This window comes from Nyctibius grandis, chromosome 7, assembly GCF_013368605.1.
Source record: "Nyctibius grandis isolate bNycGra1 chromosome 7, bNycGra1.pri, whole genome shotgun sequence".
NCBI lineage: Eukaryota > Metazoa > Chordata > Aves > Nyctibiiformes > Nyctibiidae > Nyctibius > Nyctibius grandis.
Window position 1 is genome coordinate 44044237 of NC_090664.1, and position 24225 is coordinate 44068461.

The window sequence follows — 24225 nt, forward strand, 5'->3', positions numbered from 1 at the left end:
TCTTGTGAAAGCTGTTAAGTGGCATCAAAATACAACAGCAGCAAAACTAAGGCCGAATCTTTGCGTTCTTTTAAAGACACAAATAACACTTAGGCTACGTAAGAAACAAAAATCCTCTCCTTATCACAGTATGTTGTCTTTTTTTTCCTAAAAGTAAGATGAAACTGCTTGATGAAAATATTTTGCTTAAGGGGAAAAAAGTTGGGCTTTTCCAATAAAAATATTATGGTCTCTCTGGGAAATCTGGAAAGACACCAAGAGTGTCCTGCTGTTCAGCCCCCTACTCCATCTGATACTTTTAACAGTTCCAGATGGCCTTTACTACAGGATGACCTCCCTTCTATTCTTTTATTATGACCTTTCGGTCACAAATTATCTATAGGATGCTGCTGTCATTTTGTAAGACACTGTTCTACCCTTTCATCTAAAGAATAAAGATGCTTAACATTAAAACTCATCTTTGTTAGGCTGACCTTCCGATGATGATCAAAACAGACAGTTATTCCAATCAATGTCATTGTTGGAGAAAAAATGTTTCGCTTTTTGCAACACTGACATTAAGAAAATAAGGCATGGTTTTAAATCAGATCACTTTCTCAATTCTACTTGGCTAAAGAGCATAGCATGTTATACTCATTTAAAATATCAAAAATATTTCTATAATGGTTTTGATGAGTTACATTGATTAGAAGGATGTTGTGGGTTTGTTTTGTGTAAGTTATTGATGTGGTTTTCATGTAAACATCATTGATAGAAGGTAATAAAACTTTATGTAGGTTTTATTAATTATTTGTCTTTCTCTATCATCATTAATGGAACACACTGAACTTGCATAGAAAAATATAATAAATAGTCCCAATGTACTAAATAAAGTAATAAGGTTAATTTCTTTCCTGCTGTCAGTAAATTCATGTTAGCAGTCTCTCGTCAGCTTGACATCAATTAATGATTTTAATTCCAGACTCTTGTCACAGTACTCACCACCCCTTCGTCTAATTAAAACGGATGATGCATGATGAAGGGAAAACACAAGACTTCTGTTCTTGTTGTAACATTTCTATTCATTAGTATACTTTTACAACAAAGGGCTTGTGGCTTTAATGGTACTAGAGAAAGATGAAGAGAAGTTTATTATATGTTGGAGATAAAGACCCTTATACCCTTAGGAAACATATAATACAGGAAACATTTTATGGAATGACCAAATCCTTCAGGAAAAAAAATACCAGTGTTATTTTAACTACTAATGAACAGACAGAATGTTTCATTCTAAATTTAGGATATCTCATCACGTGAACAACACCCACTGAAATCGTAGCCTTGTTTACATTCACGCAAAAAATGCTGTCAGCCTATTGACTGATCTCCAAAAGTAGCAGCAGATCTGCCAAGACAGAGACAAATGCCTGATCCATCTCTCCCAGGCAGCATCTCTGTAAGACCAAGATCCTCGGTCACCTCTCCCACTCTTTCTGGGAGTTACCCGTACTCCAGCAGCCACAACAGCATCGCCTCCTATCTCCAACCACGCAAAGCATCTTCCCAGTCCCCATTAGGAGTAAAGTTTTCCCCCAGCTGATAGCAAGGCGTTAAGAGTCACTGCCGTACAAAGCCCTGGGAGGTTCCCAGCCCGGAGCATCATGCGGGCCCCACGGCCCCTTCGGGGAGCGCGGCCCAGGGCAGCCCGGCAGCCCGCAGCGGCCGCGCCACAGCCGTGTCGGGAGCTCCCCCTCCCGGTCCCACGGCACGGCCGGTGCCAGCACTGGTGACATTTGCACAGGCATGGATAACAGTACCAGCGGAATTATGCAAATTTAATTCCCTTTGTAGCCTAAAGGAACAAAAGGTTATGTTTTCCAAAATAGAAAGAGGGGAAACAAGCAAAGCAGCAGGTTTCTTTTCCAGATGGTAGCTATACATATGCACGTACAAAGTGGGGTATTGCTTTGCTGTGTGTTAATCTTCCTCCAACAAGATAGCAGAGACTGGAATTGTACGGCTGCTTTTTCAGAGCAAAGGAAGCCCCTGGCTCCAAAAGCCCCCATCTGACTGCTCCATCATCCTCCCAGCATTTCTGGAGCCTCTGCCATAGCATTTCTACCAGCACAGCTCTTTAATTCTCTTCCAAAAGGTTTCTCCTTATCTCCTCAACACTGATCCCCACAACACAGGTGTTTAAGCACCTGATTTTGCATCCATTTCAGTAGAATTTGAGGAAGAATACAATACTAAGATTAAAATACTGTTATGGTAACCCAGAGATTTACAGAACATTAGTAAAGCTCGTAAGTCAGTGTATTAATCAAACAGAGAAAATATCCTCTCTCTTCTGTCAAGAGGAGGAAGTGCCTCTAGAGGCAGATTAAAGCATACGCACTATTCGCCCATAGCTGGGATCACATACTCTGAATCATGAGATTACATTAGAATTGCAACTTCCATCTTTTAAGCATTATCTAGCTGTGAACTATGCTGGATACAGCTGAATTTGTTGAAAACTTCGCAAAGAAGTATGTTTATTTCATTCCTCCGTTATCTACTACCCGGGTACAAAGAGTAAAGCTTTTTGGGTTGGGGAGCACTTGGTTTGCTAGAGGAAGTCAGTCCAAGGCTGAAGACAGGGTCAGCACGCATGGCCTTTCCAGGCAGGTGTCAAGAACGGCACGCACCCAAGCTGAAGAAGGGCAGAACACAGACAAAGGTTTTGGATTTGTTGAAGATTTCTTTTGTAATGAACACAGAGCTGCAGGGGAAAAAAAAAACCAAAAACAACAAAAAAGAAATCCAAGGAAAAATCCAAGGGTAAAAGAGGGACAGATTAAGGTATCAGAACCTGCTGTTAGAGGGATGTCTCTCTCCAGCAAGGGCCACCAATAAAAAACAGAAGACAAAAGAAGTAGGTTTTCTGAACAGTTCTGTCTCCACATCTTCTAAGAAAGGGGAGACCCTTCTATACTACAGGGTCTTGAAGAAGTCAGAAAACGTTTCAGGACAATTAGGTTTCAGGACACCGATGGACACATTGGCTACGTACTGAGAAAACCCTATCCTGGAAGGCCCTTGAAGCCCAGATGTAGAGAGTTTCTAAAGTGGAAAGGTCTGTGAGCTTCCAAAGGCTTAGGTCCAATAGTATAGCTGAAGGTGACCATCCATATGAAAACTAACTGGGTTGTAACAGTAATTCCTCTTGGTGACTGACAAAAGATTCAAAATCTAGTTTTAAATCTATCCTATATAGAAACGCCTGTGTGAAACTATAGGAATTTGAAGTGTCTGTGAAAGCTCAAGAGATCCCATGCATCTCCAATCTGTAAAATCCAAGACATCATTCTTAGGAAGACGGGCCAACCACAGGTGCACCAGGAGACTCTGAAACTGATAGAGGACCTTCTATAACAAAACCAAGAAGGGTCCGATGCTGTTTTTTCAGTCTATCTGAGTGAATGCAGCATCTCAGTGGTACCCAGTTTTAGTAGTCCAGTGATGGACAGGATGACAGCATGGCAAAGAGGGGCTCCAAGTTAGCACATACATAAACCAGCTGTGACACAGGAACAGAGCAAATTGAACTCAGGTCTTATTCGACTTCCTCAAGACTCTGCAGTATAGTCTCTTTCTTAGGAGACACAAGGCCAAGTTCAGCAAACCTATTGCTTAGTTTTGCCTTAAGGTTTTGATTGGAGCCACTGCCAGGGAGAAGCACCTTTTCTAACAGCACACCAGAACCCATCTGGATTTTCAGATCGGTGCATGGCAGGTACTTAAGGATAATGCAAGCAGACTTCTTTTTTTGGAGTAAACCAGTGTTAAAGAATAGTGACATGGGGGGTGATGTCCTATGACCTTGGATGAACCATTAATCCAACATTTGGAGATTTTACAAATAGCAAGTGTTTTACAGCAATTTTGGTAAGATTGGTGAGTGTCCTCAGATGTTGCTCCTAATTGTTCCAGTAGTCTATTTTATTGAAAGCTGCCTGTATTTTCAACTAGATAATTTCATTTTCTGTTCAAAATTACTTTAAGATTGTCAGTAAACACACACCATATACAGCTTAAGAGATATGCTCCTTAAAAAGGAATTATTATTAATAACATGTTTATAAAAGGTAATTTTATTCATTTCAAACATGGTAAATTGAAGAACATTAATTCGCTTATTTGTCTCATAATCAATATGAACACTACTTTTAAGATTTTAAAGAAAATACTACTGTAAGCACAATACTATTAAAATTATCGAGTCAAGGCATAATAATTCTATAAAGTTGTGGCATGATTGATTTTTTAATGGACCGTTCACTTGTTCTCTGACCCCCTAAGGTTTTTTGCTCCTAGCCTCTCATACATAGTAAATTCATTAAATCCAACCTACCTCCCCAAAGTATTGCATCATTATAGAGGTATATAGTATCAAATACCAAGTAAAACAGAGCAAGTGAATTGTACTGCTAAAATATCAAGGAGGAAAAAAAACACTGAAAACAAAGTTAAAATAGCAGCCATTATGAGCCAACACTGACAGTAATATTTCACTCTGTCTCCTAGTAAGCATTTTGAGGGATTGTTCAGTTAATTTGCAAGAGTACTTCATTAATAGCATGTATCTAACATCATTATTTTACAGGATCAAAAGGAAACTCTCTGCAATCTAACTGCAAAAATATTTAGTCTTTATGGACCAAATCAACATTTGAATTTTTCAGAAACATAAGGAAGCGCCTCACACATTTGGTTGCTATTTTATTGTCTTTTATTAGTTGTACATGCCTCTACCGCAAAGAACTTGCATTCTCGTATAGACATAACACAAAGGAAAGCGAATACACAGTTAGGGAAAGAGAGTAACGGGAGGAGGAGGACCCATGTTACGATAACATCAAGCTGTTATGAAGTTCTGGCACATGCATTTTCTGCAGTTTCAGTGAACACATAAAATTGTTTTTGAGACACACGAGGAGTGAGATTCCAGTAAAGATTCAAATTGGTTAGCATAACTTGGTGGACAGGGATTAGGAATTTGCTCCATGCATTGGAGGCTATACAAATAATTTCATAATTCTACCTTGGTACCCAGCGTGACTATTGCAACCTCTCTTACATCACCACATGGACAGTCTATACTCTCACCATTCTTACTGAGAGAGACAGAGAGAGACAGAGAGAGGGAGAGAATGAAGAGAGAGGGAATGTTACTAACTCAGACCTCAAGTCTTGGAATGTTACTAACTCAAACCTCAAGTCTTTCTTCTTTGAATAAATGCATATGGCTGATTTTCTGGGGACCTAAATTTACTATAGAAATCCTCCATGCAAGTTTGGATCCAACAGAGCGTGTTAAGCCAGGGATCAGCGCTGTGCACGTGTGGCTAACCTTCCCCCAGCCCTGAGCTGGCTGGGGTGACGAGGCAGCTTTCAATGGCTCTGCATCCCTGGCATGAGTTTATCCACAAAGTGGCTGGTCTGCCCATGCATAAAAGGACCCTCATGGGCCCATGCACAAACACCCTCGTATCCAAAGTCACTTAATTCCTTCAGTTCCAGTATTCCCCTTTACCATTTAATCTGAAAGCACATTACTCTTAAAAACAGAAACAAATTTAATGACCATGCTTCACCTTTGTTAAAGAAGAGAAAATAAAAAACAATCAGACAACTAAAAAACAACCAAGCACTGTGTTCCAGCAGCCCTCTACTTCAGAATGGATGGAGAAAGACATGAATAAATTTTTACATCAATTTATGCTAGTATATCTGTTAAAGAGTAAAAAATCTCCCATAACGTAATCCAAACAGATGGTCAGAAATGATAAAGTTTCTGCAGTTTAACAAGTTACTGCTGATCTTCAGTAACTAATAAATGTGTACTCCTAGCCTGCCTTAACTGCAAAGTAAATCACTCAACCCTAAAATAACTGAAAGCAAACTATTTTAGCTTTAACTGAGGAGACTACACAGGAGTTACTGCAGCTCTGCTATTCCAGTGAGCTGTTAAGAGTGATGAAGCCATCATTTATAATTTCTTTCCTTACCTGCAGAAGACAAAGGTGCATAGAGGTGATGGTCAAAGGGATCATTAGGACTAACTAGTCATACCTCCTGTACAAGGACAACAAAATTTCCCTCCATAGTTCCTTCATCAATCCTCAATTTATGGCTGAGCTATAGCATAATTTTTAGATAAATCATTCCAATTCATAGTTCACTTTCACTGCTAAATGTATCTGATTCGATTTACCACTTAGCATTCAAACTTTGTAACCCATTGAAGTTTGTCTCCTTACTGAAGTGTTGTCTACTCAAAGAGGTCTTCTCTCCACATGCATCCCCAACTACTAGTTAATTTACAACCTAAGCTTTCCAAGATTTTGACTAAATTGATATAACAGACACCAGAGGTAAGCCCCAAATACCTAGGGCTACAAGAGACAGGATGAAAAGTAGATTTGAAATATTGAGAAAAGCATATGACATATATATTATACAGGTTTTTGATGTTAAGGGAAGCTGACAAGGAAAAATAGAGGTACTCACCACTCATTTTTACAATTAGCAGTTTAATATACATATCATCCCATAAACAGGCTGCATGACACATAAATAGACTGAACTCCAGTGACAAGTATACTGATAAGTATAATTTTTAGTTTTTTTCTAAATATATCAATGAAAAAACTAGATATGCAAGACTTCGAAGAAAAATACAAAACATACTTCATTCTATATAAATATTTGTTTTTTGAAAATGTCAATAAAATCAGTTATAGAAAGTATAGAGAAAACATTTCATATTATTATTCCAGTCTCCTCAATAAGGAAAGGAGCTCTGGGTCTATAAAAGGTGCTTAACGCAGCCAAAGAAGCTGTTGATACTAATGTCCAAAATAAGTCCAGCTTTGTCTTGTTACTTAAAGTATATAAACATATCAACATTTGGGAAATTTCACCAGTGAAAACTAAACTTCAGTTATTTAATTTAAAAAACAAACTCTCTCTGTGTATGTTTAAGCAAATACTGAAGTCTACCTCTCCTGTTCTTGCTTCATTCGTATTCTCTCCTCTTCTGAAGTAAGAGCTTCCTGCACTTTTATTTTACCAGTTTTCTCACTCTTGTCATCTTTGCGATGTTTGCCAAACCTGTTAATAACACACAAAAAAAGAATCTAACTTGTGAAATGAACAAAACTGTATTTTCCTTTTCCTATGACAGAATCCTCCAAGAAAGGCTGCTTGGAAACCAGGAAGGGAAAGAGCAAAGACCTGAGAATCTCCATTTTTAATATTTTCAGGCTGCTTTCGTGTGGTTTTTTTTTGCATAGAGTTTTTTATTATAGTTTTATTTCACTCCTCTTAAAAGTTTATGGAATTCCTCACTAAAGAACAGAACAAAACAAAACAAAAATAATAGGACCACATTCCTTTTTTTCTGCCAGGATTTTGGGGTCACTATTCTTAAATACACGGCCAAACAATGTTTTAGAAATGACTCAACATTATCACTGCCAAAGAATGCAACTCAAATTTACATTAAGTGAAGGCTTTCATGTATGAACTGCAAGAGACACCACGTTGTATGTCTGACAACTGCCCAGAGCACAGTACCATCCCCCGCACCCGCCCCACAAGAGTAGTTTCACCACACAGTGGGTGCCATCAAAAAATAGAAATTTATTATTTTTCAGCACCAAGTTTTTTTTAAACTTTATTACTCGTGACTCTTTTCCCCCAAGGACGTTCCACTGCAAGGAGGGTGAGCGGAGGGATGGAGCTGTCTGGGCTGTTCCAGACAGAGCAGGATGCTGTCAATCCAGTGTTTGCCCTCCTCACGTCTCCTCTTCCCCTCTACCGGCTACATTTCAAGTATTTTAGGCTTCTTCCATATTTGCACATTCCACTGTTTTCTTTTAGACTTTGAGGGAGAGCACAATCTGACATCTGAGATATTCAGTTTTATTACGACAAAATTGTGTGTATTTCTTAGATATTTCAGACCTATTCTGAAAGGAATGATTTTTGTATAGAGTGAACTAAAGAAACACTTAAATAGAGCCCCTAAATACATCTAAAGTTTAGGTGATAATCTTCTATTTAAGGCAGAAGGGATAACACATCTATTAAACAATGTCTTATTATAATACATACCTATTAAATGTGGGATCATTTATCATACCAAAAGCAGCAAGAATTTTACTTTATTTAAATCAAGCGCTCAGATGAGAGCAGACTGACACTTGTGGCACTTCACACTCAGGTTCACATCAAAAGTGAAATGAAAGCACTGAAACGTGCCAAGTCCAGCAATGGCGGGACAGGACACTCCAAATGCTCACAAATAGTGAATAAAACACAGAGTTCTTAAAACTTTCTTCTGATCCATCAATGTAAGCTGTTTAAAATATTTAGAGTCCAACAGGCATTGATAATACTTTCCCTTTTGTTCTCGTTGATTCTAGTACAAAGCCATTGTGTGGGCTGAAGATGTACCACATGGTGATCCTGAAGAAAGATTAATTTCTGACCACTCAGTCAAGAGATATTATTATACTGTGTAACCATGTTTCTGGCTCTTAGGGCAGCAGTTTAGAAAAAACACCACCACAAAAGTACAGTGTAGGAATGTGTACACAAGCTTTGAAGGGCATGGCTGTTCTCCACAGTTCCCAGATTGCTCATTTCCAAAGTAATTCAGGCATATGAAAACTAAAATTGCTCATTAATAATCATCTGAACAGGGAAAGCCAGAGGACATGATAGGGTTAAGAAACATAAAATACTATATAAAGTTTCTGATTTTATAATATGTTATATGTAAAACTGATATACTTAAATTCACTGACTAGAAACATCAGCCTGTATCTTTTAAAACATCCACCTCTTTATTAGAGAGTAGTCAAAACCATTATACAAAACATTTACACATATGACACAAGGGATTCAGACCAAGTTCTGGATGTCGTACATCAGACGAAAGAGAACAGTTAATTTAAAATAGCCCTAAATCCTCTAGTCAAGAGAGGAGCTTTGGTAGAAAAACAGTGGAACTGAGCCATTTCACCCTGATACACAGAGAGTGCCAGGGGTGGCAGGGGTCTGAGTGACAGAACATGCAGAGCTGTGAGCAGACACACAACATATGTGGCACTGTGGCAGAGCACCTCTGGGATGCCCACGTTTGCTTCTGTCTCCTGCCCTTTCTTGACCCATTCAAAATGTCAGGCAAAGCAAAGGAACCAAATTCTAGAGCAGCCAGTTTATTTTTGAAAAAGAACTAGTGGTTAAAATAAAATTTAAAAAAAAGATAAAATTGAATTAGTTAGTACCCATCAGGTTTTGGCAGCAAAACAGAATTTCTACCACCATAAATCAATTCATTGCGAGTATGAACAGAAATATATTGAAATCAATACCTTATTAAAAAAAATAAAGTACACAGGAAATTTCTAACAAGCCTTGTAAGCAATCTAGTAAATGTCTGTTCAGGCTGCATGATTGTGGGGAGAGTACTTCTAACGTTAACATATAACGCAAACCTAGCAAAAACTGATGGTTTGAGTTTCCAGATCCAACCGCCCGAGTCCAGAACAAACCATGCTCGTGCTGCGCTTCAGCAGAGGCAGGGCTGGGTTTACTGCACAGGCAGTGCTTGGAGCAGCAGGAGGGTTCCATTTCCTTTGACTCATGAGCAAGCTGTGACAACAACCCTTCTTTTCTTCTCTTTCAGGGTCTTCTTCCTATCACCTGGGAATGAACGTCCCTTCTGCCCTCGGGGAGAGGCCTGATGAAGTCTCCAGAAGACATCTCTGGTCCTTTCCCAGGCATTTCAAAGGGTGGCCATATTGTCCCCTCTCTGACTGGAGACTTTCCAGTGCTCATCTCTGACAAGCTCCGTGACCATCCCAGCAGTGGACAGCCTGTCAGAGTATGAACCATGGTGGTCTTGCAAAGTTGCGTTCTCTGGACTTTGTCAGCCGCAGAGTGATATATCTGCCATAATCACCACTGCCTGTAACAAGTTCAGCAATGTTAACTGCACTGTCCCTACACTCCAACCCGGAATAATCAACGTTGTCCTCCCCCCCTCCCTGATTGTGGCCTCGTGTTTTTAACAGCATCACCTGCACAGATAGTATCTCCATGACACCCATAAGTCAAGGAGCTGCAGAACAGTTTGGAAACACACAGCCCTACAGGAGCCTGGCTCTGAACAAGTCTGCATACTTTTAGCAAGACCCCTGTGCAAAAATATTTACAAGTTCAAGATTTCTCTTTTCCACCAACATTGCAAGTCTAACAGCAACTCTGTTAAGCTTCAGCCTACAATAACAGAAGTAACAGACAAACAAAGGAAAAACATTTTCCAGGTGCCACCAACCACTTGAGAAAGGTGTTTAAAAGAACTGCAATGTGGATAAATATGTATACACACAGAGGTATACCCCCCACCTTTCATTTCTGCAGAAGCAGTCAACATTCCCCACTCCAAACATCATTCAAAGGTTTTGGTAAGATTACTCTCACTAAAACTAAGTGTACTTGCTATTTATTTCTATTAAAAGTGTTTGCTCCGTGACGTACGATTTATAGTCATAATGAAACCCACAGTCCAAATCAGCATCCTCTCCACCAAATTTATAACAGGCATTTATAAATTATTTAACATTCACATTCTAGCCAAGTTTAACTACAGAAGAGCAACATACAGCAATACTAACGCACACCATTAAAGTGAGCTATTAAACACTCCCTCAACTGTACAGCCCTATGTACCGTGGTGACTAGACTGCTGTCAAGCTATTCAACACCATGAGTCCTTCCAGTTTCATCAGGTAGATGTTTCCTACACTGATTCATGAATATTAAGTAAAATAGGACACTTAGAAATAAAAATAAGAGTACTGAGACCACTGAAATTCAAGTAGCCTATGCAATATCCTTTTAAAATACCATATGCACATCCTACAGCCACCCTGCACCATCTTCACAGACAGCAGTAAAACCCTTCCCTGCTGCTCTCCAGTGGCCCATGAGTCAAAAGAAGCAAAGCTTGGGTCAGGTCCCCAGAATTACTCTCAGTATTTAAAACACTCCAATTTGAATGCATCAGCCCAGGGAAAAGATCTGGTTTACCTTTGCAAAAGTTTCACCTTCTTAAATGTGACAGTGGTACAGTCCCTGACTTGCCCTACAAACATTAATGTGTGTGACACCTTCCCCAACCCACCAGCATTTGCATCATTGTGAAGCTTACTTCTTTACTGCTCAGGTACTCAAAAAGAAGGGAAGATGGAATTAGGACATATGTCCCATACATGACCCATGGCAACTTTTGAATCTTACTGCTTCCAATACTATTTCTTCCATAATGCATACATTGAATGTCCTGGCACATCTGCATAATAACTTCCCCCATTGAAGAGATTGTTCACTTAATGATAACAACCTAAGGCTGGAAACTCCCAAAGTGCAATTGTTAACGACATCTTCCTTGCAAAATAGCAATCACCATCCATTTGTCCTGTGTCAGAGAGACTCTAGACTTCTGCAAGGACAGGGCCTCGAGGGTACTGCCAAGCGACTTGATCCCAGCCCTTGCTGCTCGCTTCTCAGCCGCAGGAGCTGTTCTCTGCTGCACACAGCTGGCTGGCGAGTGCCTGAAGCACCTGGAGATTTTCAGGCACTTGTCTGAACCTGTGATGGTCTCATTCTCATTGCTGTGAGGCTGGCTGCTGGGATACTTGTTGCAGTTCTTACAAATGCAAACGAAATGACAACTTCCCTTCTGAGGCAGACATGAGAACTCCACCTCTCAGGGTCTGTGCACCATCAGTGCTCCTTGCATCAGTGAAAAGGAGGACAGCCTTTAAAAACAAAGGTAATAACTACTGTCAGAATTTAAAAACAAAACACTGCAGAAATGGAGCACCCGTGACACTGATGTACAACCAGTCCTGGGAATCTAATTCCAGGCTCCTGTCATTTGCTAAGTTCAGTGCAAACAATTTGACTGTGAGCTATAAAAGCCCTACCTAAATCAGTGCACAAGATACCAATACACAGGCACAAGCTGCCCCATGATGTGCAGCAAAATTGCGTACACTACTGCCTCACAAAATTAACATATTCATGACCGAAAAAGTTCTGATGCTAAAGCTTTAGCTATACCAGATACTGTGGAGCACCTGCAGCCATAGCAGCACAACGCTGACCTGTGGCCATCACTTCCCCAGTCTGAATTCTTAACAGAGCACAGAATGTTATTACTCATGGTGGAAAATAAAGAGCAAAAGGAAAATGCACATTTCCCTCTAAATCCCAAATAATTTTTAAAAAATTACCATTTTGTTCATAAACATATTCGTTCACACATGTAGCTTAATACTTCTTTGAGGACACGTACCTGTATGTTTATAGAATAATCTCTACAATAGTAACAATATTTACAAATACAGGAACACTACCTCACTTAACAGCTAGTTTATTCAGTAGCTCTCTCACCTAAACCCTGTTATAAAAGCTAAAAAGTAGTTTAATTTTATTCTGTAACTGCATAAGCAAAAGCTTGGAGAAAAAACTTCTATGACTAATTGAAATACATGTTGTAAATTAAAAATACCCTGTCTATCCAAGAGTGTGAGAAACTGATGAAAGACAGCAGCTGAAATCTTGTTCACTCTAATTGCCAAGATACTCCAGGGTTCTACTTAATTTATAGCTTCTTAATTCTCCTTTTATATTAAGGGTTAGAGAAAGTTTCAAGATAACTGTAAATGCTCAAAGTCATATTCACAGATCCACAGACTTAATCCTCAAATGCAGACAACAGCAATCACAATAAGTGAAGAAATTAAAAAAAGGTAAGAGGACCATATTTTAAAAGTATGATCTCTAGAATATAACAGCCAAGTCACATCACAGGAAAGGACCATCCTCAGACCCTGTGATACTACTTTGTCACATTATTATTAATAAAAAGACAAGAACGCAGACCTATATGCCCGAAGCTTGACCCTCAAATAGGAAATCCCGTGAACTCGGGATAATCTAATCAAACTAAAATGTATACCCAAATCTCTCTGTCAGTCCCTAGCTGGCTTACTTTCAAGCTTACTTGCTTGAATGACTGTCACCAGCTAGAAGGTGGCCTAATCCAAAGCCTACTGCACTCAACAGAGAAGCACTGACTAGCAAGTGCCTTCAGTAGCTTTGAGACAACACATCAGAGCAACTAAACAGTGCGAGACACAACAGAGAAGACTGTAGCAGAACATTTAAAGAAGAAGCTCAAGCTACAACATGGTGCCATATATATAAAATATGTGACATGTATATAAAATACACATCTAGACATAAATAACATGTAAATGATTTTGCATAAATAAATATATAGACAGAACAAATGAAGAAAGGAGTATGTATGGGTGGTAGCAACAGAAATTCCACATTTACAACTTATCTCAAAAGTAGTTTCAGTATAAAACAATATATATCAGCAACCTCGATATAAAAAATAATATACATATAATCTGCTAAATGGATTTTACTCTGATGCGTTACTGATGAGATCATTGTCATCTGCCAAATCATCCACGTATTTCATTAGAATAAAGAGCTATAGAAGAAACACATTAGTTGATTAATGAAAAAACACAAAAATTGATTGAGGCAGAAGTTCAGTAGCATTATGTTCCTTAATAGAAAAAAGACCATCACTAAAAATTAACAAAGTGTCTTGAGCTATTCTACCAGTGCTTTCTGTCATCAAGGCATGCTCTTTTCCCCATAGTAGCACACAGTGTTCACACACACACACAACTTAACACTACTCAAAGGATTTTGCAATGATTTCTGTAATCTTTTTCACCCTGCTGTATCAGCAAAATCATAAGATTTATATTGCAAAAGATTATTGTGACACACAAAACCATGCTGTTCCTAAAATAAAATGTAATAAGCATAAACAAGGATTCAACGTAGCACATACAAAAAAATCACCCTGCTTAGTGATGACTTGAGGGTTTACAAGCCTTCCTTTCAAAGCAAAATTGTGCAAGTGCTATCTTCAAAAATAGGCTTCTAAGAGCAAACATTTACATATTTGCAATGGATTTCTAGAAATAGACAGTTATCACATCTGATCAAATTAGTAGAACAAATTCTACTTGTCAGGAGGGAGTGGAACGACTGCTGGACTGACTCAGCAGCAGCATAGTCCTGAGACAACATAGGAGCACTGATGTACGGGCAGCAGGAGTAAGGTACCTTCATGTAGGATCTTGTGGGCACAGTTAAAATGGGTGTTTATAACTTCTCATTTTCCAAGGGTTTCCTTGTCTATGTTAAAACTGATAAAGCAGCAATCCTTCTGGGCTATGTTCAGCAGAAGACCCCTGCCACGAAGGTCCCTGGAGAATTCTGGTGTCCCAAACCAAGAAAGAGGAATTACAAAAGGACACAGGTAACTCATGAAAATGGAGAATACCTCTGGAGAGGAACACTTGTTCCTTTTCAGAGCAATAAAGTTTGCCTTCAAGCAATAGAGAAACTCACATGCTCAGTCACGAACACAGAAATTTAAACCAGTAGAACTAAAGCGGTTATCACTCCAAATTATCAGCCCTCTCTGAAATTGCCACCCTGTGCATGAGTACTGTAAAGCACATGAAGGTCTTCTATAATGTATTCACACATTTTCTGCCAACATCCTCTGCCTCACTTTCCAACCACTAAAAAACATTTTTCAGCACCATTCAGGTGGAGATTCTAGTACATCCTGCCAAACTAAGGCTACTCAAAGACAACAGCGAGTATGGCACATAAATTGCAACACTTCACCTGCAACATCACCAGTGATTCCCACAACAACTTCCTGGAAAGAAGTGGAAACAACACACAGGATTGGTAACTGTTTCCAGCCACTGGAGCTTAAGCTGCCTGTCTTTGTGAATCAGTATCCCAGCTTCATAGAAGTAAGCATGATGCCAAACCAAGAGACATGTCATGAGGTTTCATTCAATTATTTTCATAAACAGTTTTGATAACATTTCCTGAAAGGCATGACACAACAAGCAGAATATTATTCACACCAAGTCGCTCTCTTTTCACAACTTACGCATTTGTAATATTTACTTCCAGCATAAAATGATGAAACTTTTAAAAACAGATTTCTTTTATGGTGAGACCATCTGTTTGCAAATTCCTGAACAGAAGATAATCTTCTTGCATTGCCTTTCATGATTGCCTAAAGCTAGCTGAGATCATTGATGGCTCTAATAAATTAATTAATTAATTAATCACAAGAAATAAGGAAAAAACCTAACAACTAATCCAAACTACTGGAGTTTAAAAACAAGCTGAGAAGGTCAAAGGAAGTGGGGATAATTTTACAATGATAATATTTGAAAGACAGCAGCAAGTCAGCAAACAGACAAGAGAATCTTCTGTCATATGGCCGAATCAACTCAGTAAACAATACCGCAATGTACTAAAAGTCACCATAAATAACTCATTTTCATGGTGGTCACCAAAACTTGTTAAATTGCGGATTGCAGCATCCCTGAAGGAATCAGGAATAAAAAAAGAAAGCTTCTGCTTAGATACAACTATGTTAGCAATCATCAGTGATGGGAGCAAGCACAGAAACAGTACATGACATTTTAATAGAAGTTTCATAACAGTCTAAGCATTTTTAAGTTTGCTTGTGTGGCAAAAACTCTTTAATGTTGTGCACGTATTCAAAAAAAGAGAGTGGTTATTGACCACAAAGTTACTTGCCCCAAGATTAAATTTGATACACTGTGTGCTATTTGTCAATGAAGAAAGTAGCTCATACATGTGACACGGCCAAGCTAATTCAGTCTTCTAATAGATAATGTAATCCTAATGGGCAACATATTCTTTCATTACTGTCATTTAATGTACTTACAAATGCTTCTGTCCCTGCTCTCAGACAGAATTTGCCCATCAAGACTGCAGTGCCCTGTTAGGTAATTCAGTACTGGGCAGTAAGACGTTAAACAGTAACTGAAAAACTGTAAATACAAATTGCAAAAAAATAAAGTTACAAAGTAAAGAGCAGGCTCCTGAAAAAGTTTGAGTGAAGGCCTCCAGTATGTCAACTCGTCTTTCACAGACTACATACATAAAAGCAGACATACAACCCTCTACTTTGCAATACATAATACCATACAAAGGGATATAAAAAAACTCCCAAATTCTAAGCATCAACAGCAGCCTACTATTAACAGCTGCCTGACTATTTTTGAGTCTAAAGTAAAATGCATTTATTCTTCTAGAACGTAAGCAATTTTTCTTTTCTGAGTCAGGGTAAAACACTGCTTCCCAGTATGCTGGGTACCAAGTTCAGCCAACCATCTCTTGCTCACACCGTCCTGAGCAGGTCACAAAACCTCACCCCCATGCTCCCCTCCTGACAACTGCTGCCCTGCAACCACGCAGCGAGATGGGCACACTTCTGTTGTTGCATTTGTCCCACTCCACAGATTAGTTTAGAAATTGTGGACCAATTTAGGTTATTAATAATATTACATTGTGTGCCTCTAACTACCACTGTCCACTAAGAGCACCTGGAGAGAGTGTTTAAGCCACGGCTACTCTTCAATGTATTCGCTTGACAACTATACTTCTAATTCCTGCTCTGTTCATTTTAATGCATTATTGTTTCAAAATACAATGCTTCAAAATGGCAAATTACATCTGGCTCAAGGGCTGATTATGAGAAATACTAGCACTTCTGCCTCTGCGTGAATAACTCTGATAATAATGAGAGATTGATTGAGCTCCAAGAAGTCCAAATGATGAGAAGGGTCAATTTGAACATTTCTATTAGGTTCTTTTGTTAAATCTAACACTTTGCCAGGCCAGAGACAAATACTACATCTGGTTAGCATGATTTTTTCCAACCCTACAGAAGTACAATTTAGAAAATGGGTACTGGTCTAAAGGCAGACCTTATAAGAAATGCTAATGAAACATAAAAACACACCCATTTTACTGGCACTCAAGAGAAGGAAAAAAACCCAAGAAAAAAGAAAAGGTGCCAGAGAAATTTGCTTCAACACTTCTGTGGCAGAAAAGGAAAAAAACCCCACCACCTTCAGTAATACAAAGAGTCTTCATAACTCCATTTTACAACTGAAACGCTCACTTGCATATATATGAGCACGGCATGCCTCATGTAAACATGAGCTACAACATGAAAATCACTGCAGATGCTCACTAAGCACGTGCAACAGGCAGAGAAACGAGGACACAAATGTAATACAGCAGCCAGTTAGACCAGGAAATTGCAGTAACATTATTCCAACAACTTAGTCTTGCAGCCTTGCAATTACACTGTATAAAATCATCAAAGGTTAACACAGACACACAAAAAGTTAATCAAGCTACTGGCAGTTCATCCGGAACCTTCCAAAGATTAAAACTTCCCTACAGATCTCATTACCTAGAAATGTTAATACGTCAGTCAGCACTTTTTCTGTCAATTACTGAAAATCTTTGTTGATACACATCTCCTAGAAAATAACCTCTGTAGGGTAAATTAAGCAATAAGCGATGTCTCTATATCTTTATCCTCATTCACATATTTACACTTAGTGGAGGTAGGGAAAGCACAGATGATTTCCAGCAGAGGACAACAGACAACACTGTAGGACCTGTGGGACAAGTCTAACCGAAATATCCTTAAAACCCAGACAAGCGTGCAGCTGCCATTCTCTTCTCAGAGGACACCTACAACACTGGACAGCAATTGCCCTCACTGAGCTGCAGCACCAGAGTGCTGGTGGCATAGGTTACAGTTTAGGGTCTTCTGTCCCATTCTGGGTTCCACAGTGCCACCTAAGTCTCGTTGGGGACAAACAATAAGCTTTAATTAAAAATAAAATTAAATAATGCCAATAGGGTACTTTTACAAGGTGCTCTAGAACACGACTAAATTAAGCTACATTGAATAGCCTTGAATCTACATTGTCATAAAAACAGAGGGCAAAAAATAACACTGTTATACACTTTTAGTACACTATTTTGAAAGTTTGCAACAAAGACAGGGCTAAGGCACAGGACCCAGACTGAGCCAAGCCTCTGGGTAGTACACATTAGCATGCCACTGCTGGCTTCACACACCTCTGTCTGTTCTATCAGCTGATATTCTGCCCTGCGGCATGAAAATTTAGTTTACATACGCAGCATCTTCTGGGTGCAAAAAGAAGAGCGAGACTTTGCACTGCAGCAGCACCATCGGAACAAACCATCTCTGGAGTGGCTGCAACAAGACTCAGGTGGATCATGGCTGGGAAGTCAGTTTGGCAGCACGTTCCCACAGCAGCTGGCGCAGGGGCTTGCCCAGAGCTACCTGGGGCCCTGGAGACGCCCTGCATCCTGCAGCTGCCAGTGCTCAGAGCTTGAGCTGTTTTCATGGTAACTCCAGTTGAAATAACTATATCAGTTGTGATTTACACCACTGATTATTTCAGGGCCAAGCTGGGAGCAGAGATTTATTTCAGATTGAAAAAGTGTACAAACCAGGACTCGCACTGGTGTACTTAAAGGGAAGAGGTGTGGGGTGGCAAGGCTTTTTTTGTTCCAGCCACCGTGTGAATAAGCTCCTAGCAGAGAAGATCATAGAATCATAGAATGGTTTGGGTTGGAACAACTTTCCACTAGACCAGGTTGCTCAAGGCCTCATCTAATCTGGCCTTAAACACTGCCAGGGAAGGGGCAGCCACAACTTCTTTGGGCAACCTGTTCCAGTGTCTCACTATCCTCAAAATCAACAATTTCTTCCTAATATCTAATCTAAATCTGCCCTCTTTCAGTTTAAAACCATTCCCCCTCGTCCTGTCACTACTTGCCCTTGTAAAAAGCCCTTCTCCTGCTTTCCTGGAGGCCCCCTTCAGGTACTGGAAGACTGCTATGAGGTGTCCCTGGAGCTTTCTCTTCTCCAGGCTGAAAAGCACCAACTCTCTCAGCCTGTCTTCATAGGAGAGGTGCTCCAGCCCTCTGATCATCTTCGTGGTCCTCCTCTGGACTCTTTCCAACAGCTCCATGTCCTTCTTATGTTGGGGCCCCCAGAGCTGGACGCAGTACTGCAGGTGGGGTCTCACAAGAGCGGAGTAGAGGGGCAGAATCACCTTCCTCGACCTGCTGGCCACGCTGCTTTTGATGCAGCCCAGGCTATGGTTGCCCTTCTGGGCTGCAAGCGCACATTGCCAGCTCATGTTGAGCTTCAGATCTCAGACCAGGACCAGCCCCATACAACCTGGCATTTTTGTACTGATTCGTACATGCTCAGGCCCTATAAGGAGTGAGTGACAAGGCCTATCTTTATTTAGAAAACCAGACAGATGATGTTTAAAATAAACCCAATCTTAACACCAAAGATATCTGGATCCTGAGAGTTCTCCAAATGAGGTCAGCTCTGCTCATGCTCGGTGCTGCACACAGTATACAGCAATTATCATTGCCATTAACATTTCTTCTGAATATATAGCCTAAAATAAATCTTTTAAAAAATACTGATGAAAATGACACTGAGTCTTCACATTTTATTTATCTTACACAAGCAATTTTCTTACTTTCACAGTTATAAAAGGCAAACAGAATTAGCAAAGTATTTGGAGCCCCACAGATGATATCAGGACTCCTAACAGTTACAGATGATGATACTGTTGGTATCATTACCTGCTCAGCAACATCAGAGAAAAGAAATACTTTAACTGTAACACTACACCTGAAACTCCTGCTTGTGGCAGCATGTTGTGCTCTGAATTTCAGGATTTTAGCACTACCGGTTAAAGACAAAGATAGCATCTATAATAACACAGTGAAATATTTGAGATTTATTTGTGGTATGTTGCTGTTGAAATGTGTAATAGCAATACAGCTCACATTCTAAATACTGCTGGCACACCTGGTGTTGAATAAGCTAGAAGCACTTGCAATCGGTATAAAAATATACTACGTCCATTATTGTGGGACTCAAAAATGCTGATACAGCTAAGATTCTAGATGCATTTTTGTTATTAAATCCTCTTTTTCAGAACTTCAGAGCTAATCCATAAACTTTGCTTCTGATTAGACATTTTCTTACTAAGTACTACCTATAACAGCACAGCAGAAAAAAAGTAAATCTACATACACTTTCAGTCATCCATCCACTTTCAAACTAAAGTCAACAGCGGCATCAGGAAGCCGCAGATAGCTCACATTTCTAGCATACAAATATTTTGTATTTCTACAACACAGGAAACACCAGAGGACATCAAAGCCCTTGGAGACACTAGCATGGACAAGGTACTATCCCATTTTTAAAATGAGAAAACAGTTCCCCTTGAAAGCTTAAGCAACTTGCCAAACTCCCGGAGATTTCTATATTGCAAGCAACAACAACATAAGGACTAACTTTCTGCAGATTCCATTGACAAAGCCAGGTCTATGAAGTTAAATGTGTCTACTGAACTAGTTATTTCTAGCAGAGAATTTCTCTACCAATACAGCATTACCAACATGCTTTCAACATATTACACAAACCCTTTAAAACAGCCATATCAGTAGTATGCTATCATATTTGTGGAAATTAGTTAAGACCACCAAGTAGTTTCACAAAAGCATGCTATGTTCTTTTTCCTTTTAGGACTAGGAGCTACAAGACTGACATGAAAAAAGTCCTGAGAAAAGTGTTAACATATGTAGAAACTATGAATTAATCTTCTGCAGAAGCAAACATTTCAAAATTTACTGTTAATTGCATCAGCAGCTGTCTCAAACACTGTAAAACTAGTTCATGAAGTGAATGCATCCCAGCAGGGTCTGTTTTACAAACATCTACAGCCTTTTCTTGTACTCCTTATTGCAAGTTTGCACAGATGCAGTGGAAGTTAATATGCAGTGGAACACTACATTAACTACTGAAATGTTATTGCACATCAAAAAGGTTTACTGCTACTTTGCAAACATGCTTACCTGAGTGCCATAAAATACTGACCTAATGAGTCAGATCGACTGCAGTGCAGTGCAATCAGGTCTTCGCACTTGTAATGTAAAAGCAGCTCATTGATAAAAAAGTCATTCTATACAACCTCTAAAAGACATTTTTGTATATGATATACTACAAATTTTGTTAGTATTTTGGAATTAGGTAAATATAAATTAAATTGTCAGTAACTGGACAAATTTCTAAGAACAGAATATAAACACCATTATTTCACACTTCAACACTAAGGCACCATCTGAAGAAATCCTTGAGCTGCAGATCATTGAAAGCCTGGAAGACACATCTGGGAAGAACTGCTATACGGTTACCCTGTTCTGGTACCCCCACCCTTGGCAGCTACTACTGACCACTGTCAGAGACAAAATATTGGGGTACAGGGACTTACTGGGTTCATTCAGCTCTGTGCTACTGTATGCTTATGTTCTTACATTAAACTCTAGAGATTCTACCAAACATGGAAGGCATTAAAAATAATACTTTCTCCCCTCGAAAAGTAATATAAACTTCCTTCTTTGTGACTGGCTGAACTACAAATGCCTGAGGTTTTACTTGATATCTGTACTTTGAAATGAAAATGAAAAGTATCAACATTAATACAACACAAATTTTATGGTTTTAATTGAAAACCAGGTGACATTTTCTGGTGTGGCATGAAATAGCAGAAAGGAAGATTTCTGTAGACTGCTTCTTCCTCAATTCCAAAGAAAACAATCACCTTTTCTTGCTCAGTGGATCATGTCAGATGCTACTAAGTATCATATCAGCCAGTCAAGCTTGGTATCCTACTAGATGCCAGTTCAAGACAATTTAGAGTAAGATGCTTGGAAGCACAGTAAAAGCAACCTTTTTACAGGTAACTTCTTCCTTATCACTTAGCTCACACTGGGTGGCTCACCATGATAAATTCATGCTTAGCCACACTATTTCCTATATGCTTGGTGTTCAAGGAGCAGTGGGGGCAGTAAGTCCCTGAGAGTAATCACACATCACAAAATTGCTTTAAAATTTAAACTTTTTGGATTACCAACTTTTTGTACCTCCACATGTTTTTGCTTCATGAGAAGGATAAGTAGATGTGAATGGATTCAGATTTTTTTGTACCAGTGATTATTCAATGTATCTTGTTCCTATCTCCTCTTACTGAGGACAAATACTTTTCACTAGGAGAGTGGTTAAGCACTGGAACAGGCTGCCAACAGAGGCTGTTGAGTTTCTTTCCTTGAAGGTATTTGAAACTCAACTGGGCGTGACACTCAGCAAGCTGATGAAATGAAGCTGGGCTGCTGCAAGTAGGAGTCGAACCAAGCAGAGATCTCTTCCTGCCTGAATCACTCTAGGAGTGCAGTATTTTCAGTATCTGCTCAGTTCCTCCTAATGCTATCTATCTTTTTGTCCCTCCACAAGAAGTCATCAATGGATTCAAAGTGGGAGAAATACTACTTGCATACCCTGCTGGCATTGTGTTTCTAAGACTTCCTTCTTTCTTATTCTTTCTACAAAATCTTTGTTCCTCTTATTTTCTTCCTAAACAACAACTTCAAAGCCTAAATAAGCCTTCTGGATCCTTACACCCACTATTTTCTTCCTACATTCAGGGAAACGCAGGGGCTCACAGACTATTTCTATTTCATTATAGTCTATTCTAGAAATCATACTGGTTGATACCCATTTTGCCATTTTCACTGAAGTGTTTTATAACTCTGTCTTTAATGACTATTTCTCTGCACAACAGGACAACGCACGGAAATCCTAACAGGAGGCATCGGCATGTCAACGCTCTGCGAACACAGATCATTGCTCCCGAGAAGTGAAACGCAGTAGTAAGTTGGAGCTTTGCCTTTTAGAAAAGGATCAGCTGTCCTGCAGCTGCCAACTTCAGTACCTCAAGTAACTATGACTTAATAGCCTATGTCATCTTCATCTATAAAAATATATTAAGTTGTATTAATTTTCAACTAAGACCACATTCCTATTCCTGTTTTTAAAAAGGATTTTCAGAGAAGACTCTGCTTTAAGAACATAATCTACATCATCCGTAATATATACCAATGTACAGGTGCTATCAGTAGCAAATTAAATCTCCAAAGAACATTTCCAATGGATAATGAAACAAATGTCATTAATAGAGCTTTTCATCTAACAGATCCCTCACATCTCAAGACTATTTATTTACCATACTTTGTTAGGGAATAGCACACTGCCTAGTTAGTCTTCAATTATCACATCAGGTGGAGGAAAAATATCCTATTTCCATACGAGCTAAAACTGAAATTGACTTTGAATCTCTGAACTGTCAACAAATTCTCTGAAAAGGCTTGCTTTGCAGAGATTATAAAGTAGGTGTCATCCCTGACACTTGTGTTCTATATTCATCTGGCAGGCCTGGAAGGGAAGCGCCGCCGAACGCAGGCCAGGATGGCGGAGGGCTCAGCTGTCACGCCGCCTGCCTCCCTTGCTTGCTTTGCAGGCAGAGATGGTGCTGTAGGTGTCAAAGGTTCTCTATTTAAACCCGCTGACAAGCAAAGGAAGAATACCGGGAGAATATGTTAGCAGCCACTATGAACTCGTCTCTAGTAACAGGTCATCCTTATGCTTATTTCTAGATGTTAGAAACAAAAGCCCTGATTCTAGTCAAATTAAAAAAAAAAAAACAAACCACTATACGACATACCCCCATCAGAACTACAAGTTCAAGATTTACTCTGCGAAAATCCAGTGTTAAGAATACATAGAGCAAAGCCCTGCTTTCTGTCAGAATGACAAACTAGGAAGCCACCTACGATTATGTTAATCTCTCACTTCAAATCTCCCTCGCACAATCGCATACCGCTGCTCTCTGTGTTTCGTTTAAAAGTCACAGAGTTTACTAACCACTTAATGAAGCCACGTTCCTTAAACCCCTGACAGATTATGTGAAGTTGTTTGGTTCAGAAACACGAATTTGCCATTCTACTGCCTCCTACCCCCAATGACATCTTAGTCAAAAACGGGTGTTTTTGGGGCTGCAGGCAATGAAACACACATTTCCTCAAAGCAACTGATTCCACCAAGCAGAAGAAAAGAGGAAGGAGAAAAAGTGTGTAGAGGAAGGAAGGAGCATGGTTTGCCTTTCCAAAAAAGAAAAGCTATTTTCAGTCGTGCTTATCTCTTTCAGTCCCTTATTTACTTTTAATTGGAAAGAAGGAAGTGAAGAATATGAAAATGCTTTGAAAGAC

The 24225-nt window shown here is 39.4% G+C and overlaps 1 protein-coding gene across 1 annotated transcript in view; it reads right to left on the reverse strand.

Moving 5' to 3' along the window:
• The window catches only part of PARD3 (par-3 family cell polarity regulator), a 482350-nt gene that overhangs the window by 114082 nt on the left and 344043 nt on the right, over nt 1-24225 (reverse strand). Inside the window, 1 exon segment of the mRNA XM_068405039.1 lies at nt 7027-7137. Coding sequence (XP_068261140.1) covers nt 7027-7137 — 111 coding nt within the window.